Raw genomic sequence first — 15,821 nt, forward strand, 5'->3', positions numbered from 1 at the left:
ACCTGAAGGTCCGAAGGAAGGTTTTTTTTGTTTGTTTGTTTGTTTTTTACTTCATGTCACAACCAAGACAAGGTGAATACATCATTTTCTTCATGTGATACCTTCAAGGTTAAATTCTCCATGATTGTCAAAAACTTAAAATGTGCCCTTGTCTTCCATTTCCTCAATAAAAGAGACTGTGTGGTATGATTTCCTCTCCTACAAAGGGACACAGCTATTCCTCACCTAATTTCCAGAAATTGTGTGTGATAATGAAGCAAGGGCCACAGCTGAGGATGAAGCATGAGCTGAGACAGAAGTCCCCAAACAAATGATTTGGAAAGAGGAACACAGGAGGGACTGACTGGCTCTTGGGCCGGGGCTGTAGAAATCTGTCTTCTTGTAGAAATTCTCTTTTGTTGCACTCTGGGCAAGGGGTCCTCTTCCCACATTTGCAGTCACCCACTGGGAATTCAAATTAAATTAGGTCTCACTTAAATTGGAGTTTTTCCCATTACATTATCATTTGCATAATCTTGCCAATGTTTGCCAACTTGCTAATTAATAATAGGATGACTTCAGTAATAGTAATAGGATGGTTAAATCATGTTTTATTGCTGTTGGATTAACCTAGAATGAGGCTATCAAAGGGTACGTTTTGCGTATATGTTCAGTTTTTATTCCTATAGGCACATCTCAGTTGGCAAACTTAATCCACCACTGAAAGGTATTATTGAAATGACTATTCCACAAATCTGAGGAAATGGAAATTAAAAAAAAAAAAAAAGCTTTGATGAAACTGACTTGTAAACCCCATTGATGAAACTGACTTGTAAACCCCATTGTTTTTCTGATTCACTTATGCTGAAGAATTGCTCAAGGATGATTTGTCTCTTTAATAAGTAGCAGCAAAAACAAAGCTTAGGAGAATTAATGTAAGGAAGGATAATTCTTTCTCAGGAATTATCTTCCTAGTCGCCAGACCCCGGCTGAAAGTATTTAACTTTCTAAGGCTGGTTCACCTTCCCATTACACAAAGCTGCGAGTATATTCAGGAGTTGAAAAAAAAGAAGAGTCTGAGCTGGAAATAAGTAGTTTAACTTCTGGAAGCTGGAGCCAAAGAGTTTCAGAGTTTCAGCAGTGTGTCGGATGGTTTCATTTGACTGCAGCTTCAGCAGATGCTCCTAGTTTTCTTTAGGTGCTTCTAGGATTACATATATCCATGGGTCTCACACTTCTACATCTCCTCACAAAGAGGACCTCCAGTTGGTCCTAGCAGAAACCTTATTAAATGGATGAACGTAATACTTTTAAATCTGCTTAGTCTTTAGACATCTGTCATGTCACGGTAAAATTTAATTACAATAGAATCTGGATACATTCATTTCTCAATTTTATAGGTTTGAGGAGTCAGACGTGTTGTTCATCAATAGTTACTCAAATCCATGGGAAATAAAAACAGATTCCACCCTAAATCCATGTGTCTCCAAACTACTACTGCAGTACATATGAACACAGCGAAGCCATCAACATCACAGTGGAGTTTTGTCTTTCATAAACTATCCCACCGAAGAATGAAGGAAGCTCACAATTTCTCTATCTGCCTTATGGGAATGATCTGTTCAAAGCATAGTTTCAAGGTTACCATTTTATTCAGATTGAACCATCCATTTAGTTTAAGGAGGTCTATACATGTCTTCAGTCCTATTCATAGGTTCACCAAGACCAACAATGACGAGCACAGTACCTAGTCACACTGGCTAAAGAACCAAGCCCCGACAGAAATCATGGGAGCAATGTTACAAATTTATAACTGCAGTAACTCTTCCCCCAGGGAATATATATTTCAATCAACATAGAATATTACTGTACCAAAAGTGGAGTTGCTGAAATCATGAGATCAGCCTCTGTAAGTCCAACAGCAATATGCTGAAGAGAGTTTCAAAGAATGGTGCATAATCCATCTGCTAAATCTCATTTCGAGGAAACTGGACATTGCATTTGGTTGTGTAATGCTGGCTTCTCAGATTTGATCAGGATCTTAGCTGTCCCAAGTCTTTTCCTCTCTCTGTGCCAAAGGGAAACACCACCACGCACGAATCATGGAGTAGAGGATGTGCAGTTGTGTCAACATAAGCCACCAGTAAAAAGAAAAATGAGGGTCGTCAGCCAAGCTCTCCCTCTGGGCCGAGTGTTCCTCTACTTGCGTGTGCTTCTACTGATTGACTTTCTTTTCTGAGGAGAAACCTATGAAAAACAGAGAAATGTTTCAGATTAAAAATTAAAAATTTATTTCTCTTCTTCTGGCTCAGGGCTAACATAAACTTTGAGGTTGGCAAAAAAAAAAAAAAAAAGATAAAGAGAAATATTTTATTCATGAGCTCCCACAAGTTTACACTGAAAAATCAAGAGGCGGGAAATGGAGGGTTATTATTTTAAGCATTGACATATGCTTACCACTTTGTGAAATCAGCTGTGGCCTAGTTCTACTCATGCCTGAAGAGGAATATTCTGTACTACTTCTTATCTCTGTTGGCATTTTGGTAGCTCAAGCATTTGCTTAGGAAAGTAAGTCATATTTGTTACTATTAGGTTTAGTGCTTAGCCCAGGGAAGATAATTACCACATAAACTACTTTAAGTATGGCAAAGGGTACATTATTGTCAGAGCAATAGAAAAGATCACTGTACTTAAGATGTGTTAATGTACCATGAAGACCAATACGAAAAACGTGGTATATTTCAGTAAGACTAGGATAGAATACCACAAATGAGCACTATAGGGAAGACAAAATCAAAGAGATCTACTCAGGGTGACAAAAAAATACATACAAATTTCAAGAAGTAAGGTATTTTCTTATCCATGATAACAACTGAGAACATGTTAAATGTTCTACACTTGTTGCCCTGTACTTGGTACTTCAAATAAACAAACTTTCAAACTAATGAACTGTTTCCTTTCCAGGCTTAAATAAAATACTCCTCTAAGAATGGTGCCCATTTTACTAAAAAGGTATCTAATATGGTGAGAGCATGACTTTGGACCCAGAAGTATAATCCACTGGTCTTACCAGTCTGAAGTTTAGATTTAATCCATTTATGATACCTACCCACAGATCTTGGTGGCAGAGGCCATGTCTGACTCTATCTCAAGGATCGGCTGAATCTAAAGTCCTCTACGAGGGGAGGTGCCCCAGAGCAGCAGAGAGGTAAAAGGAGGACTCTGCTCTCTACATGCCCACTCACCTCAGAACGTGCGTGCTCAAGCATCAACAGTATGGAAACGTAGGTAAGTAGACATTCTTCCCAGCTGGGATGCGACATGTAATAGAAACCTCATTTCCCTACAGATTTTTATCTTCGGTTTAAGACAAATATTGCAATTTTATTCACCTAATAGAATTGTGACTAGTCTAAGCTTACTGTGGGCATTTTTCTCATCTAGGTTCTATCTACCTACCTATGTTTATCTATATAAGATGTTAATCAGAATGTTTAGTCTTTGCTTATAAATCAATGTCTGCATAGGAATATATTTACCACCTGTGTTTTAATATGTTCCTGTACATATAATTATACATTTACACTTTATTTAATGTCCCTTCGCAAAACCACTTAGTTTACCATTAAGCTGACCTTTATGGCATTATAAGGTGAGGATGCATTTCTCCTGCAATTCTTTCTAAAAATCCAGAAATAGACAGAAAACTATTTGTCTCTAAATTTTGATTATTTTTATTAACTGCTGGTAAGATAATTAAGTATATTTTATAAAAAAAATATTCTTAGTATTTTATCCATTTGTATTGAAAATCACGCAAGTATAGTGTCCAAGTTTCTTCTTTCTTACATCTCTTAAGTACCTTCTACTATTTATGCTGATTCCTATATCTCTTCATACCACTGCAAAAAATCCAACTAATCCAGCCATTTTACTGATGTAAAATTATCTGTAATTTTCAGTTATAAAGACAGTTATAAAAAGACACAAACTGAGAATTGCAGATTCTGGCTTTCAGGATAGATCCATTAGAATTTATTTAAATAGAATAGATCTAAATGATGACACTATTATATTTTAATGTAGCATGGAGTTGTCCATATTGCTTGGTGGTTACAGCATGGGCTTTGGAGGCAGACTTCCTGGCTTGTCTGTGTCCTAGCCAATAACCAGCTATGTGGTCTTGGACGAGTGACATTATCTGTTTCTTGGTTTCCAAAATTTTAAAACAGGAACAACAGTAGTACTCATTCCATAGCATTGCTCTAAGGTTTTGATGAACTAATATATAAATATATACAATGCCTAAAATAGTTTCTGGCACATGGCCAATGTTATGGGTTGAATTGTGTGTCCCTCCCCCCAAATGTGTATGTCTTAACCCCTGGTACCTTTGCATGTGACCTTATTTGGAATAGGTCTTTGTACACATAATCAGGTTAATATGAGATTATACTGGATTAGCCTCATCCAATATGACTGGAGTCCTTATAAGTAGATGAAAATTTGGACACAGACCCAGACAAGAGGGAAGAGGGCCATGTGAAGAGTGAGGCTGAGATTGGAGTTATGCTGCCAAAGCCAAGGAACTTCTAGAGCTACCAATAACAGGAAGAGGCAAGGAAGGAACCTTCCCTAGGGGTTCTGGAGGGAGCATGACCCTGCCAACACCTGGAGCTCAGACTTCTAGCCTCCAGAGTATGAGAGGATAAAATTTCTGCTGTTTTAAGCCATCTAGTATTTGGTGCTTTGTTATGGTAGCCCTAGGAAAGGAATTTAGTCAGTATTCGGTTAATTAGTTATTACTAGACATTAGTAAAGACCAATTATAATAGTTGGGCTTTGATCTCTTATATCATAAAGAAATAATTATGTTTGCTCACAACACAATCTCACGTGCCCACACTTCATGTCTTTCCAAACATGTAAGAATTGAATTCTAGCTCATTAGACAAAGTTCAGCTCTGCAGCATATGAAAAATTTGGAAGGTACAGAAGAGACTGGCATGTGATATAGTTAGAAAACACAGTCTTTCGACATTTCACAAAGAAAGAAACAAAAAACATGTTTTCAAGGTTATACTAACTCTAAAATGCCATAATTGTTCTAGAAACATGGAAGTCATTTTGCATCCCATTCTGATAACAGATGAAATGAGATTAAAATGTTCTGCATAAAATCATGTTTCTTAACAGAAACAGTAACCCCTTAACATCTATAGACTTCAACATATAAAAATGCAATTATTTAGTAATGTGAAGAGAGAAAGCCAAGTAAGTCTTAAATGCCTTAAAAACCTTTATTTAAATCTTGAGTTTTTGTAAGAAGAGTTAATTTCCAATGTGTCTGCAAAGCATTCTAAAATGACCAGAAAATGGGGCGACTGGGTGGCTCAGTCGTTAAACATCTGCCTCAGTTCAGGTCATGATCCCAGGGTCTTGGGATCGGGTCCCACATCAAGCTCTCTGCTCAACAGGAAGCCTGCCTCTCCCTCTCCCACTCCCTTTCTTGTGTTCTCTCTCACTCACTGTCTCTGTCAAATAAATAAATAAAATCTTAAAAAAAAACAAAAAAACAAAAAAACAAAAGAATGTAACTGAGAGCAAAGCTGGAAATACGGTGACCCAAAGACTGCATGATAGTACTCAGTACCTACTGACTTTCTTCTTTGGCCAGGAAGCCCTTCATTCGTTTCCCACTTTTAGAGGACCCTGCTCTGGCTCTCCTCCAGCCACTTTCCTCCCCATTGTAAACCTGCCTCCTTCTAGAACAAGTTCTTCGTACCTACATGAGGAACCTCAAAATTCCTGCCCAAGTGATCCTGTTTCTGCTTCTCAGCCTCATGTGGCCTGAAGCCCAGGCCTGAAGTCCCTCATTATGTTACGCTGTTTGTAGTGTAATGAGGGACATACGGATGTGCCAACTGGGCTGTAGGCAAGTTCACACTCAAGATCCTTCCCAGTGGAAAGGTGGGAAGTAAAGGGGATGGGCCACAGCTCAGGTCCTCCTGGGCCGCTGTGTCCTGGTTGGAATGTGAGCATTTTAAATTTCATCTACCCTTCCAGCTATATTTGTCAATAGGAGGATAGACTATAATAGTTTCTACGCTTGATTCATGACGTTTAAATATTGAGCCTGAAATACGAAGCTCTCCATGTATTCATGCCTCATGTTAAAGGAGGATCTAGTGATCATAGCAATTTAATCATTCATTACCCAAAAGGCTACTGTTCTGCAAACGCTTCCACGTGTAGATGTCAGAGCCACTATTTAAGGTTAGATTCCCGTAAGAGGAACTATAAGGAGAGATACTAGGATCATACTACAATGTGCTATATATATTGGGGTCAGAAAAGTAAAATTTGTTGGGAGTCATAGGAAATTAATAAAAACTGAGAACTAGGACAATGTACAAAACACGCACACAGATTAATATTCATTTGAATATCCATATTTCTGAAAGGGTTATTTTCACTGAAATACAAGTAGAAAACTTCCGTACTTATTAAATGAATAAATATTTATAAGAGTTTTAAAAATACTTTCTGTTTATAATTTACCAGAAACAGAGCCTAATTTTTCCACTCATTTTTTTCTTGATTGTTTGAGTTTGGGTATTTATAGCCCAAAACACAGGGTGTGCTGACTAGCAGTGTATTTGTGAATAGTGAAAGATAAACATATTAGCCAAGTATTAAGACAATGAGTAATAACATAACAAAAATGTCTGCTTAACAAAAACTTTTTCAAACTATTTAACGATACCACAAAGTTACTTTTAAGAATTCTGAGCAATTGAGTTGGATCTACGAGCTTTCCAATTAAATGACATAAAGAAAAATAAGAACCACCCCTGAAGTTAAATAATGGCATACGAGGGATTTTTTTTGACAAGGGTGATTTCAGAGTTTTTGCCAAACTGGCTTGAACCTTGAGATAGCATCAGCTTTGAAAGCTAGAAGAGGAGAAATAGAAATCAAAAACAGGTAGATTCCTGAGTAAGGAATTTATTTCTCCAGTGGTTCCCTATCCCTGATCAGCCCTTGTCCCTGCTGCAGACAAGCCACAGTCGTCTGCAGAGCTGGGCTGGTATGCAGAAGGAAAGGGTTCAAACAGCAACGTATCCCATCAGTTTCGACAAGGGCTGACAAAGCATGCATTGATTCATAACATATTTATTACATACTTAATCTTACATAATACCTTGTCTTTTCCCTGTGATATTCAAAATACCAAATGAGTAGTACAGATAACACATGTTATGGCTTCATAGGAAGAAAAGATTATTGGGGTTAGATTTAAGTTCTATAATTATGCAAGGTAAATCCCCATTCTCATTTTCTATCTGTCATTATAGAAAACTCTAATATAGTGAGAGAGGTAGGTTTTTGAGGGCACTATAGGATGTGATTCAAAGCACAGGTGTTTTGAAGTCCTATATGACTAGAATCTAATCCCAGGACTAAATTTCATCAACTGTGTGATATATGCATGCTACTTTAATTTTCTCCAAGCCTCAGTTTCCCCATCTGTAAAATGGTACAATATAATAAAACCTATTTTATAGCATTGCTGTGAAGATTAATGCAATGTCCTTAAAAATACTCAGGTTGCTACATAATAGAGGTTTATATTTTACTGTAATTTTACATCTGTAGACTCTTACACAGCATGTTTATGCAACACAAACTTCATTATGTTTCTTCCCAACAGACAAAAATCATTAGGTCTTACATACTGCCTATAACATTCTATTTTTACATATTTAATTTAGTTTCTGAAGGTCATCACAATTCACTTCTACCTTATATAATTATTAGCTTCTATTACACTGGTCCAAGAAGAATCTATTAGTGATACAAAAATGGCTTTATGATATTACTGAATTCTCTACTGCATAATTGTATTTTCTAGTGGTTAAACTCCAATTCAGGGAGAAAATACCTTTAATATTCATTTCAGACCAATATAATATGAAGTGGAAAATTATAATTGGGTGGCAGCTCAGCTATTATACAACAATGGATTTCAAAAACACAGACATTATGCAACAACCATTATGGTTAATAGTATGTCTTTCTAATAAAAGCTCTCTATTATGACTGGAACCCAAGAATTTCATTAAAACCAATGGTTGTATTCATAGTAGAAACAGAAGAAAAAGAGTCCTACAGTTTTCTGATACATACCTAGACATTTTTTTATAGAGTTCTCACTTTTTATCTTTCTTCTCTATAAAGCTGCTATAAGCTATGGCCCTTGCCACTCCTAGTGCTGCTGCGGACACCTGTCCAGGTTGTGTATTGTGCAACTCTAGGAAGCTCAATTTACAGAACTTGAACTTGTGAAGTACACAATCTACAAAACCACATGTGTTATCCCTGGCATTCTATTTCTACTCCATAATGGGCTCCTTGTAGTAAAATCTAGAATTCTATGATCTCAGATCTGAACTAAATGAGATCAAGCTTCAAGTATGGCCTGAAATTGGAATATGGCTCATATTCAGCCTTTCTAGATAGATTAAAGTCTCTGGTAATTAAGAATGTAGGGTCACAGGTGTGTGTCATTTGAGATTTTTAAACACGTAGCAGGCATGGCTGACTTGTGATGAGAATAGAGGTGGGATTACAGTTATAGCCCAGTTTATACAGCCTGTTCCTGAGTGATCTCATGAGAGCACAGAAACAAGCAGGAGAAAGTGTGGCATATTCTGGAAAGAAGAGGAGAACGGTCAACCAAAGAAAAATAAAAGAGTTTTCCATTGTGAGTACTTGAAAGGTGACTTTTTAGTGTTTTTGTTTTGTTTTGTTTTGTTTTTTTCCCCAGCACACTTAGAGGTGGGTGTTGTGGGCTACCTTGGCCTAAACTTGGAGTCTGACATTTAGTCACTTGGGAACACAGTTCTGAGCCTTTGGTTTCCTCTGTCTGTCTGCCAGTGACATTTAAAACATCTGTCTAGCAAACTCAACCTGGAATAGTGGATGTGCATCTGCCCTTTGTAGTGGAATCCCAGAGCTTTGTTGTTGTTGTTACAGTATAGCTGCACTTGAAGTTTTCATTTCTAGCCCCAGATGGAATACTGACTCCGAGCCTGGAATAGGAGCAGAAGCCAGAACTGAGATTCCTACATTTCTGCATTCGAACATTTTCTGTTTCTGAAGGAATTCAAGTTAACCCCAGGTGCATCAAATTAGAGTTGTGTATTCAACACGACTTTATAGAAGGCCCTCCTCGAGTACGAATGAATGTATGTTGAGTAAACATCCCAAAAAGATCCCATTAAAATGTAAACATGAAAGAATGCTCAATACAGCTGTGGTCTTACCATTTGCCTTGTGCTGCACATCTGGCGGAAACTGGTCAGGAGCATACCACTGATAGTCTGGCTGTGTGGAACAATAAAACATTATTATAGCAATATGGACTTCAAACAAAACATAGTGGCATATTAAAAATATAATTATACTATGTGGCTTTTATTACGTAGGCAGCACAAAAGTCCTTTCTATCCAAACCTGTTGCCAATCTTGCTTATTTCTCTTACCTCCTTCATCACTATCCCCATCTCCCAACCCCCCCCTCCCCCACCAAATCCACTTTGTGTTGGCCAGAGTTCCTTCTACTTTGGGGTTGTGGCATTTTTTCTTTTTTTTTTTAAGCAGATGTGTTTGGGATATCTGCAGAAATATAAATACTTCGGTAAAACTTACTACAGTCCATAAATAAAACAAAGCAGTTTACCATCAATAAGTACTGCGCTTAAAGCACTCACACGGGAGACAACAGAGAGACCAAGAGAACAGTGACAAGTTTAGTGTTTTGGGGTACAAGGAAGAAATCTAAGCCATTCAGTGAGGAGAGCGCTTACAGAGGCTCAGGACAATGAAGCAGGGCTGATCTTTCTCTTCGTTCTGTTCCTCCATAGAAAGTACTCTCTAGATCGTTCAGAGAGTTTAGATTAGAAAGGAGGTAAGAGGTGAGGGTAGACTTGGATTTTTCTTGTGGGATTTTCTTCTAGGCTTCACCAGTTAAGAACACCTAGATATTGGACATTGGGGAACATGTCAAACAAACTACTTTGAGTAAATCATAAACTACTGACCCGAAATTCAAGATAGAGTTCCAAGTCAGAGATAGAGAAATCCAAGATGGAGTACCTCTATAGTTAGCCACTCGGAACAGAGCAACCCAGCCTCCCCTGCCCATGAGGATGGTCTGTCTTTCTGCTCCCAGTGCTCACCCCTGCCTCCTACTCCCCACCTCCCAAGACACACAGAATACAGATCTTTTGTTCTCTTAATTAATTACCTCCTGAAATAACTCCTGAAAATGTCTCTACCGATAAGCCAACAGGGAGAATTTGCAGGGGCTGCCAGACCACTGAAAGTTGCCTTAAAGCTCAATTATCTGACAAGACACTAAGAAACTCTGCATTTAGTACAGTCTGACCCCACTTTACCCCCACTCAGACACCTAGGCTCTTGGCTCATTTTGGTCCACGAAAAAGCTAAAAGAGGAAATGAGATCACCTCTGTTTTTTATCTCCTCGTTTATTTTTAGATGTCTCAAAGAACACATAGGATAAGTGACGTGAGCCTCAGTTTTAGATTCCAGGAGAGTTGCCAAAAGAAGGCAAATATACTGTAATTTTACAAACACTACTGCTTGTCCTTTAATTCAGGCTTAGAAATAAGCATAAAGCATGAACTGTTCTTTTAAAATGAACTCCAGGAGTGAAATTCTACTGTTACACCAAGATTCTGTTTGACTGAACACTGCCTGATAATGTAGGCCATTATACATGGCTTGGAATCTTTTTCAAATACAAGACTTTATTTGGTGATAATTTTACATGGTCTGGACAAGGTATTGCCTCTTATAATTGATTGGGCAAGTCTGATGAGATTTTATAATAGGTGAATTTCTGTCTTCTTTTCATAAATGAGTATTTGAAGAAAACAGTCATTTTTACTTCTAGATAAACTTGCATGACTCATTGGTTTTATTGTTAACCTTTCACAAGAATATTTCTCCAATTCCTGCACCTGTAGGAGCTCAATCCAAAGTGAACTCTTATCTCTTTATGTTTCCCACAATATTAATTTACTTCTACATTCTGAAAGACAAAAATTTAAGGAACAATAGCTGTGTTTGGGGATTCCCAGAAGTGTTTCTGGTAAAGATTGAAAAGTAAGCAGACAGGTAAAGAAAAAAGGAAACGGGGCAGGGTGAGCAGACAGAAGTGACAACGGGCGAGAACACAAAAAGAACCCAATTCTCAGCAGTGTGCTGTGTGTCACTCCAGGGTCAAAGAAGGGATGCTCATTAAATTCTGACATGCCTCTGCCACCCAAAGAGTCATTACCTCCTCCCTTGGGAAAAGGGCTTTGAGTCACACTCAAATACAAAAGTATGGCAAGCAAGAGATTCATGCTCTCCGTAAGTGCTCTGCCAGGAAAATCCCAGTTAAAATCTCAAGATTCTTTGCATAATTAAAAACACAGTTAACACAAAGTAAGGGGGAGGGGAGTTGCCTGAGCATTTCCAAAATGCAGAAAATGCATAATTTTTTTTTTCCTGCATAAAGACATTGTCTATGTAGCCAAAACACAGAGTAGAGACCAGCGTCCAGATGGTGGGGGAGGGTGGGGGGAATAGTGCTATGGAGAAGGGAAGGAAGGATGCTTTGGTTCTGGCTTATTCAGGTTGACTGTCCAAATCAATTCAACTCACAAATAATTGCTCCACAGTTCATTTCATTTTGCCTGGCTAGACACAGCCACAGAGAGCAACTTAAGTGGGTCACTTTTGCTGGGATCCTTTAAGAATATCCTTTTAATTGGAAAATGTCAAAGACTATATTGCACAGATGTAGCCATATCCAGTAGTTCAATATAAGTTTACAACTGAAAAAGGCATCTCTCAGACTTGTGATATTCATTTTGGTTCTCTTTATGCACAAAAGCCCTCTTTTGGAAGAGTCAGGTATGTCATTTAAAATGGCCTTTATAAAATGTTGTGTGATCGTTCAATGAATTACAGCTCAATTTGATGCCATTCAGTGAATTTATTTGTATCCACGTGTGTCCTATGGATTCCGTGTCCCAAAAAGTGTAGAGTGTACCATGACCACTGTAACTCTCTAACTTAGAGGCCAAGATAAAAAGAGGCTCTTTCTGTGGACAAGAGTGTGTGTCCAAATTATAGAGACAGACAGCATTTCTACCAGAAAAAAAAAAAAAAATACTGGCACCTACTAGGTAATATAAGCATTCGTGTGTTGAGACGCAGGCTCTTACTTACTGGGGGCTTCTGTTGATCCCGTGCAGCTCCAGGGCCTGCTGGTGCACATGGATCCTGCCCGTGGGAATTCAAGCCGCAGTTACACATCGGGAACAACATCTGGGGGAGGATAATGTCGTTGGTTCACTGGAAGTGGGTGAAACTGGGGAGTCACACTGACACTTGCTTTATACAACCCCAGGTTTGGCTGAAATCTTAAGGTTCCTTCGAACTCTTTCATAATTCCAACTCAACATAGTGGGAGCACGGATGTGACCTCTGGGCTGACAGCAATGAGGCACCCAGGGAAGATGATTAGCTTCTGATGTTGAAGACATCAGAAACACTTAAATGGTATAGACTGAACTTTATGTGTCTGAGTTATCTTCACAGAGAGTCCTCACTTAAGAAGAACCAGCCATTGAAACCATAAAAGAAGTTTTAACAAGACTCCTACAGCATAATGGAAGTCCAGAGAGGAAATTAAGAATTAAGAGAAATAATATTCATCCCTGAAGCCTACTAGAGAACCAATAGGACAGAACACTTCTGTGCCAAGAAGATATTGTATTTTCTTGAAGAGGCACAAACCTTTGATGTAATTTTCCACTGTACATTGTGTACGCAACTGCAAGAAACACCTAGGAAATATACTTACCAGGTGTTCATGGGTCTATGAAAAAATCCCCATAGACTTCTATGCGCTAAGGCATGTGCTACTGGTAACATGTTCTGGAAAGCATGTGTTTTTCATGAGTGTTAGGGCTGAGAGGCTTTGGTGGAATGTAAGCATTATCTATCCACTGGCATTTTAGTCCCTAAAGCAAAGCCTGGGTTGTTCTTGAACATCTGTAGCAGAGCCTGAATACATCTTTAATTGCAACCATGAGGAACTGCTGTGCCCAGGAATAAATGTGGGGGCAGAACTTAATGTTGCCATTTCAACTACAATCAGAAGATTGGTGAATTCAGGTTAAGGAGTGACGTACCTGTTTTAATTGCTTTTCGAGTTTTTCTTTCTCCATCTGACAAGCCTTTATCTACAGACAAAACAAAGGCATTTGTTTATCGAAAGAGTCCACATGGTTCATTCTAAAGTTACTCTTGACCCAGCTGTCAAGATCTGCTCAGAAGCCCCAGGAGTGAAGCACTGATACAGCAGTCATGCCATTGAAAACAGTCACGTTTTGGATTTTCCAGACCCGCGTTGATTCTATCTTGAAAACCCAAGTAAAATCTGGAAAGTGGAATCATTTTAAATTGTTATTTCAATTTGTTGAAACAACTGTCATTCTCAGTTTTAGGTTGATATTCTGATATACAGACATAAATGTAGAGAAGAAGGAAGAGATAGGAAGAGATAGAGGAAGGAAGAGATAGACACAGAAACAGCTTCCACGGCTTATTGCAAAATTGGAATCCGTCTGCTGTACACTGAAGAGCTACCACAGTCAATGCTAGAAGTTGTGCACGCACTTCCTCCGTGCCGGACACTGATCTACGGCTTTACATGTAATAACTCACTGATTCCTCCCAATGCCTCTATGTGGTACTCAGTGTTATTATCCCTGTTCTACAGATGAGGACACGGAGCTCTGAGATACTGAGGAACTTGTCCAATGTCGCACTGCTATACTTTATGGCTTCTCCCTATTTAAGGCCCAGCAGAGTTACCCACCCTGCGGTTTTTCAACATCCGACACAACTAGAGAAAGCCGTTTTTGTTTGACTCGTTAGTCATGCTCTTGTCATCCCCACACACCCTGTTCCTCATCCATGTAAGGCATATATCCCCACTGAATGATATTGTTTCAAGTCCCGCCACTCTCCTTCCTTTGTCCTCCCATTTAGCATTATACATTTTCCATGTGACTTTTTATAGTCCAATGTGTACTGTGTACAATCAGTTCTCATAACCCACAGGAGTTATGTTCTGTAAAGTCACCATGAACATGAAGTGGCGAATGCAACCACTGCTCCTCGGGAAATGCAGGGTTAGGTTCCTTCGAGCTTCTGGTCAGACCATTTTTGCTGACTGATCAGTACAGAATCTTGTTTTATGTGTGTTTCTGCTAAAGGCATCTTATTAAATATAGATTATTGGTCCATTAACATTGAACTCTTGGCCTATAGTATCATGTTATTCCCTGAACGAGCTTGTCTAACATGTCTTTTCTCTGTAGGCACAGCATGGCCTTCTTGTGCTAAAGGAAATGAGGTAGCACCTCAGCACTCTGTGGGGGGCATTTTAAGCAAAGCAATAACCAACAAAAAGGACAAAAATGAGAACACGTGGGATGAAATAAACCACAAAAAAGATAATTGTTATAGTCTGAGAGCTGAAGCAAGGAGGCAAGGCCTTGTTGGACCTCAACTGGGAACAATTGTGCAAGGTGACTCAAGTTTTTTTCTGCTCTGTACATATTCACAAATGGACTTAGGTGGCACCAGTATTGATTTTTGGGGTGACAGATACATTTCAGTGAGTAGACAGATACACCAATATGGAATCCTTAAGGACTATCAGGAATCCACAAGGATAGACTATAAGGAGTCCATATGGATAGGCTATATATGTCTCCCTCATTATATTGTCAGTCTTTAATAGCAAGGATCATTCTTTTAGTTCCTCACGGTATATAACAAATGCCTTGGAGAAATAAAGCATCAAAATTAAATTACAAGGGACTAAATGTGGCATGTTAATTATGTAACTAACTGACTCTGTTTAAAAACTCCCCCTGCCAACAGACTAAAATCATTTTGTGAAAAACCTGTGAGGCATGTCCCGAACTAGATGTTTTTGTATAGGGTTTTTTGTTTTTTGTTTTTTTTTTCATTTCACCCTGAGAACAACTTTGTGAAGTCAGGAGGTGGTGGAAACCATCATCCATATATCTCACAGGTGAGTATACTAAGAGATTTAGAAACTTACTTTTAGAGACAGAGGTTTTAGAATTATAAGAAATATTTTAGAGACCATCTGGTTCAACTTTGTCATTTTACAGGTGAAGAAAACGAAGCGCAGAAAAGTTGGAGAACTTGCTCAGTGTTGTTCCTGATTGTCAAAGCAGGGACAGACATGAAGCTTCTACCCCTACTCCTACTCCTAAGTATCTCTAAGTATCTTGCTCTTTACCACACTCCTATTTTACTAGTCATTGGCTTAAAACATCCTTAGCAATAGAATGTATAAACTCTGGTACACAGGAAACTAGTGCCAGAATAATTTGACCTAAGAATTCCTTTTCTGGACCACAGATAATACGCTATTCAAATAACATCATGCCAATTCTATTGTATCATGGCATTCGATTTGCTGTTAATACATTAAACAAAGTTTGTTAAGCCATCTACTATATCTTTGACTAGAGTGAATGAGATTTTTGAAAAATAAATGGTTGGGGGTGCCTGAGTGGCTTCATTGGTTAAGTGTCTGACCCTTGAATTCAGCTCAGGTCATGATCTCAGGGTCATGGGATGGAGCCCTGTGTCAGACTCGTGCCCAGGAGGTAGTCTGCTTGAGATTCTCTGCCTCTTCCTCTACCTCCACCCC

At 38.6% G+C, this 15,821-nt stretch overlaps 1 protein-coding gene and 1 long non-coding RNA gene across 2 annotated transcripts in view; one reads left to right on the forward strand and one right to left on the reverse strand.

Annotated features, from left to right (window-relative positions):
• Positions 1 to 1,609: 1,609 nt before the first annotated feature.
• TNIP3 (TNFAIP3 interacting protein 3) overlaps positions 1,610 to 15,821 on the reverse strand; it is a 99,326-nt gene continuing 85,114 nt past the window's right edge. The window contains exons 11-14 of the mRNA XM_045083592.1: positions 13,255 to 13,305; positions 12,287 to 12,385; positions 9,309 to 9,369; positions 1,610 to 2,226 (exon numbers count right to left, since the gene is read on the reverse strand). Coding sequence (XP_044939527.1) covers positions 2,195 to 2,226; positions 9,309 to 9,369; positions 12,287 to 12,385; positions 13,255 to 13,305 — 243 coding nt within the window. The 3' untranslated portion in view covers positions 1,610 to 2,194. The remainder of the gene's footprint in view (positions 2,227 to 9,308; positions 9,370 to 12,286; positions 12,386 to 13,254; positions 13,306 to 15,821) is intronic.
• LOC123393031 lies at positions 8,439 to 15,627 on the forward strand. Its single transcript, XR_006607734.1, has 3 exons — positions 8,439 to 8,746; positions 14,449 to 14,658; positions 15,274 to 15,627. It is a non-coding gene; the product is annotated as an uncharacterized LOC123393031 (long non-coding RNA).

The sequence above is a fragment of the Mustela putorius genome, unplaced genomic scaffold (assembly GCF_011764305.1).
Source record: "Mustela putorius furo isolate JIRA1106 unplaced genomic scaffold, ASM1176430v1.1 tig00000721_pilon_pilon_pilon, whole genome shotgun sequence".
Lineage (NCBI taxonomy): Eukaryota > Metazoa > Chordata > Mammalia > Carnivora > Mustelidae > Mustela > Mustela putorius.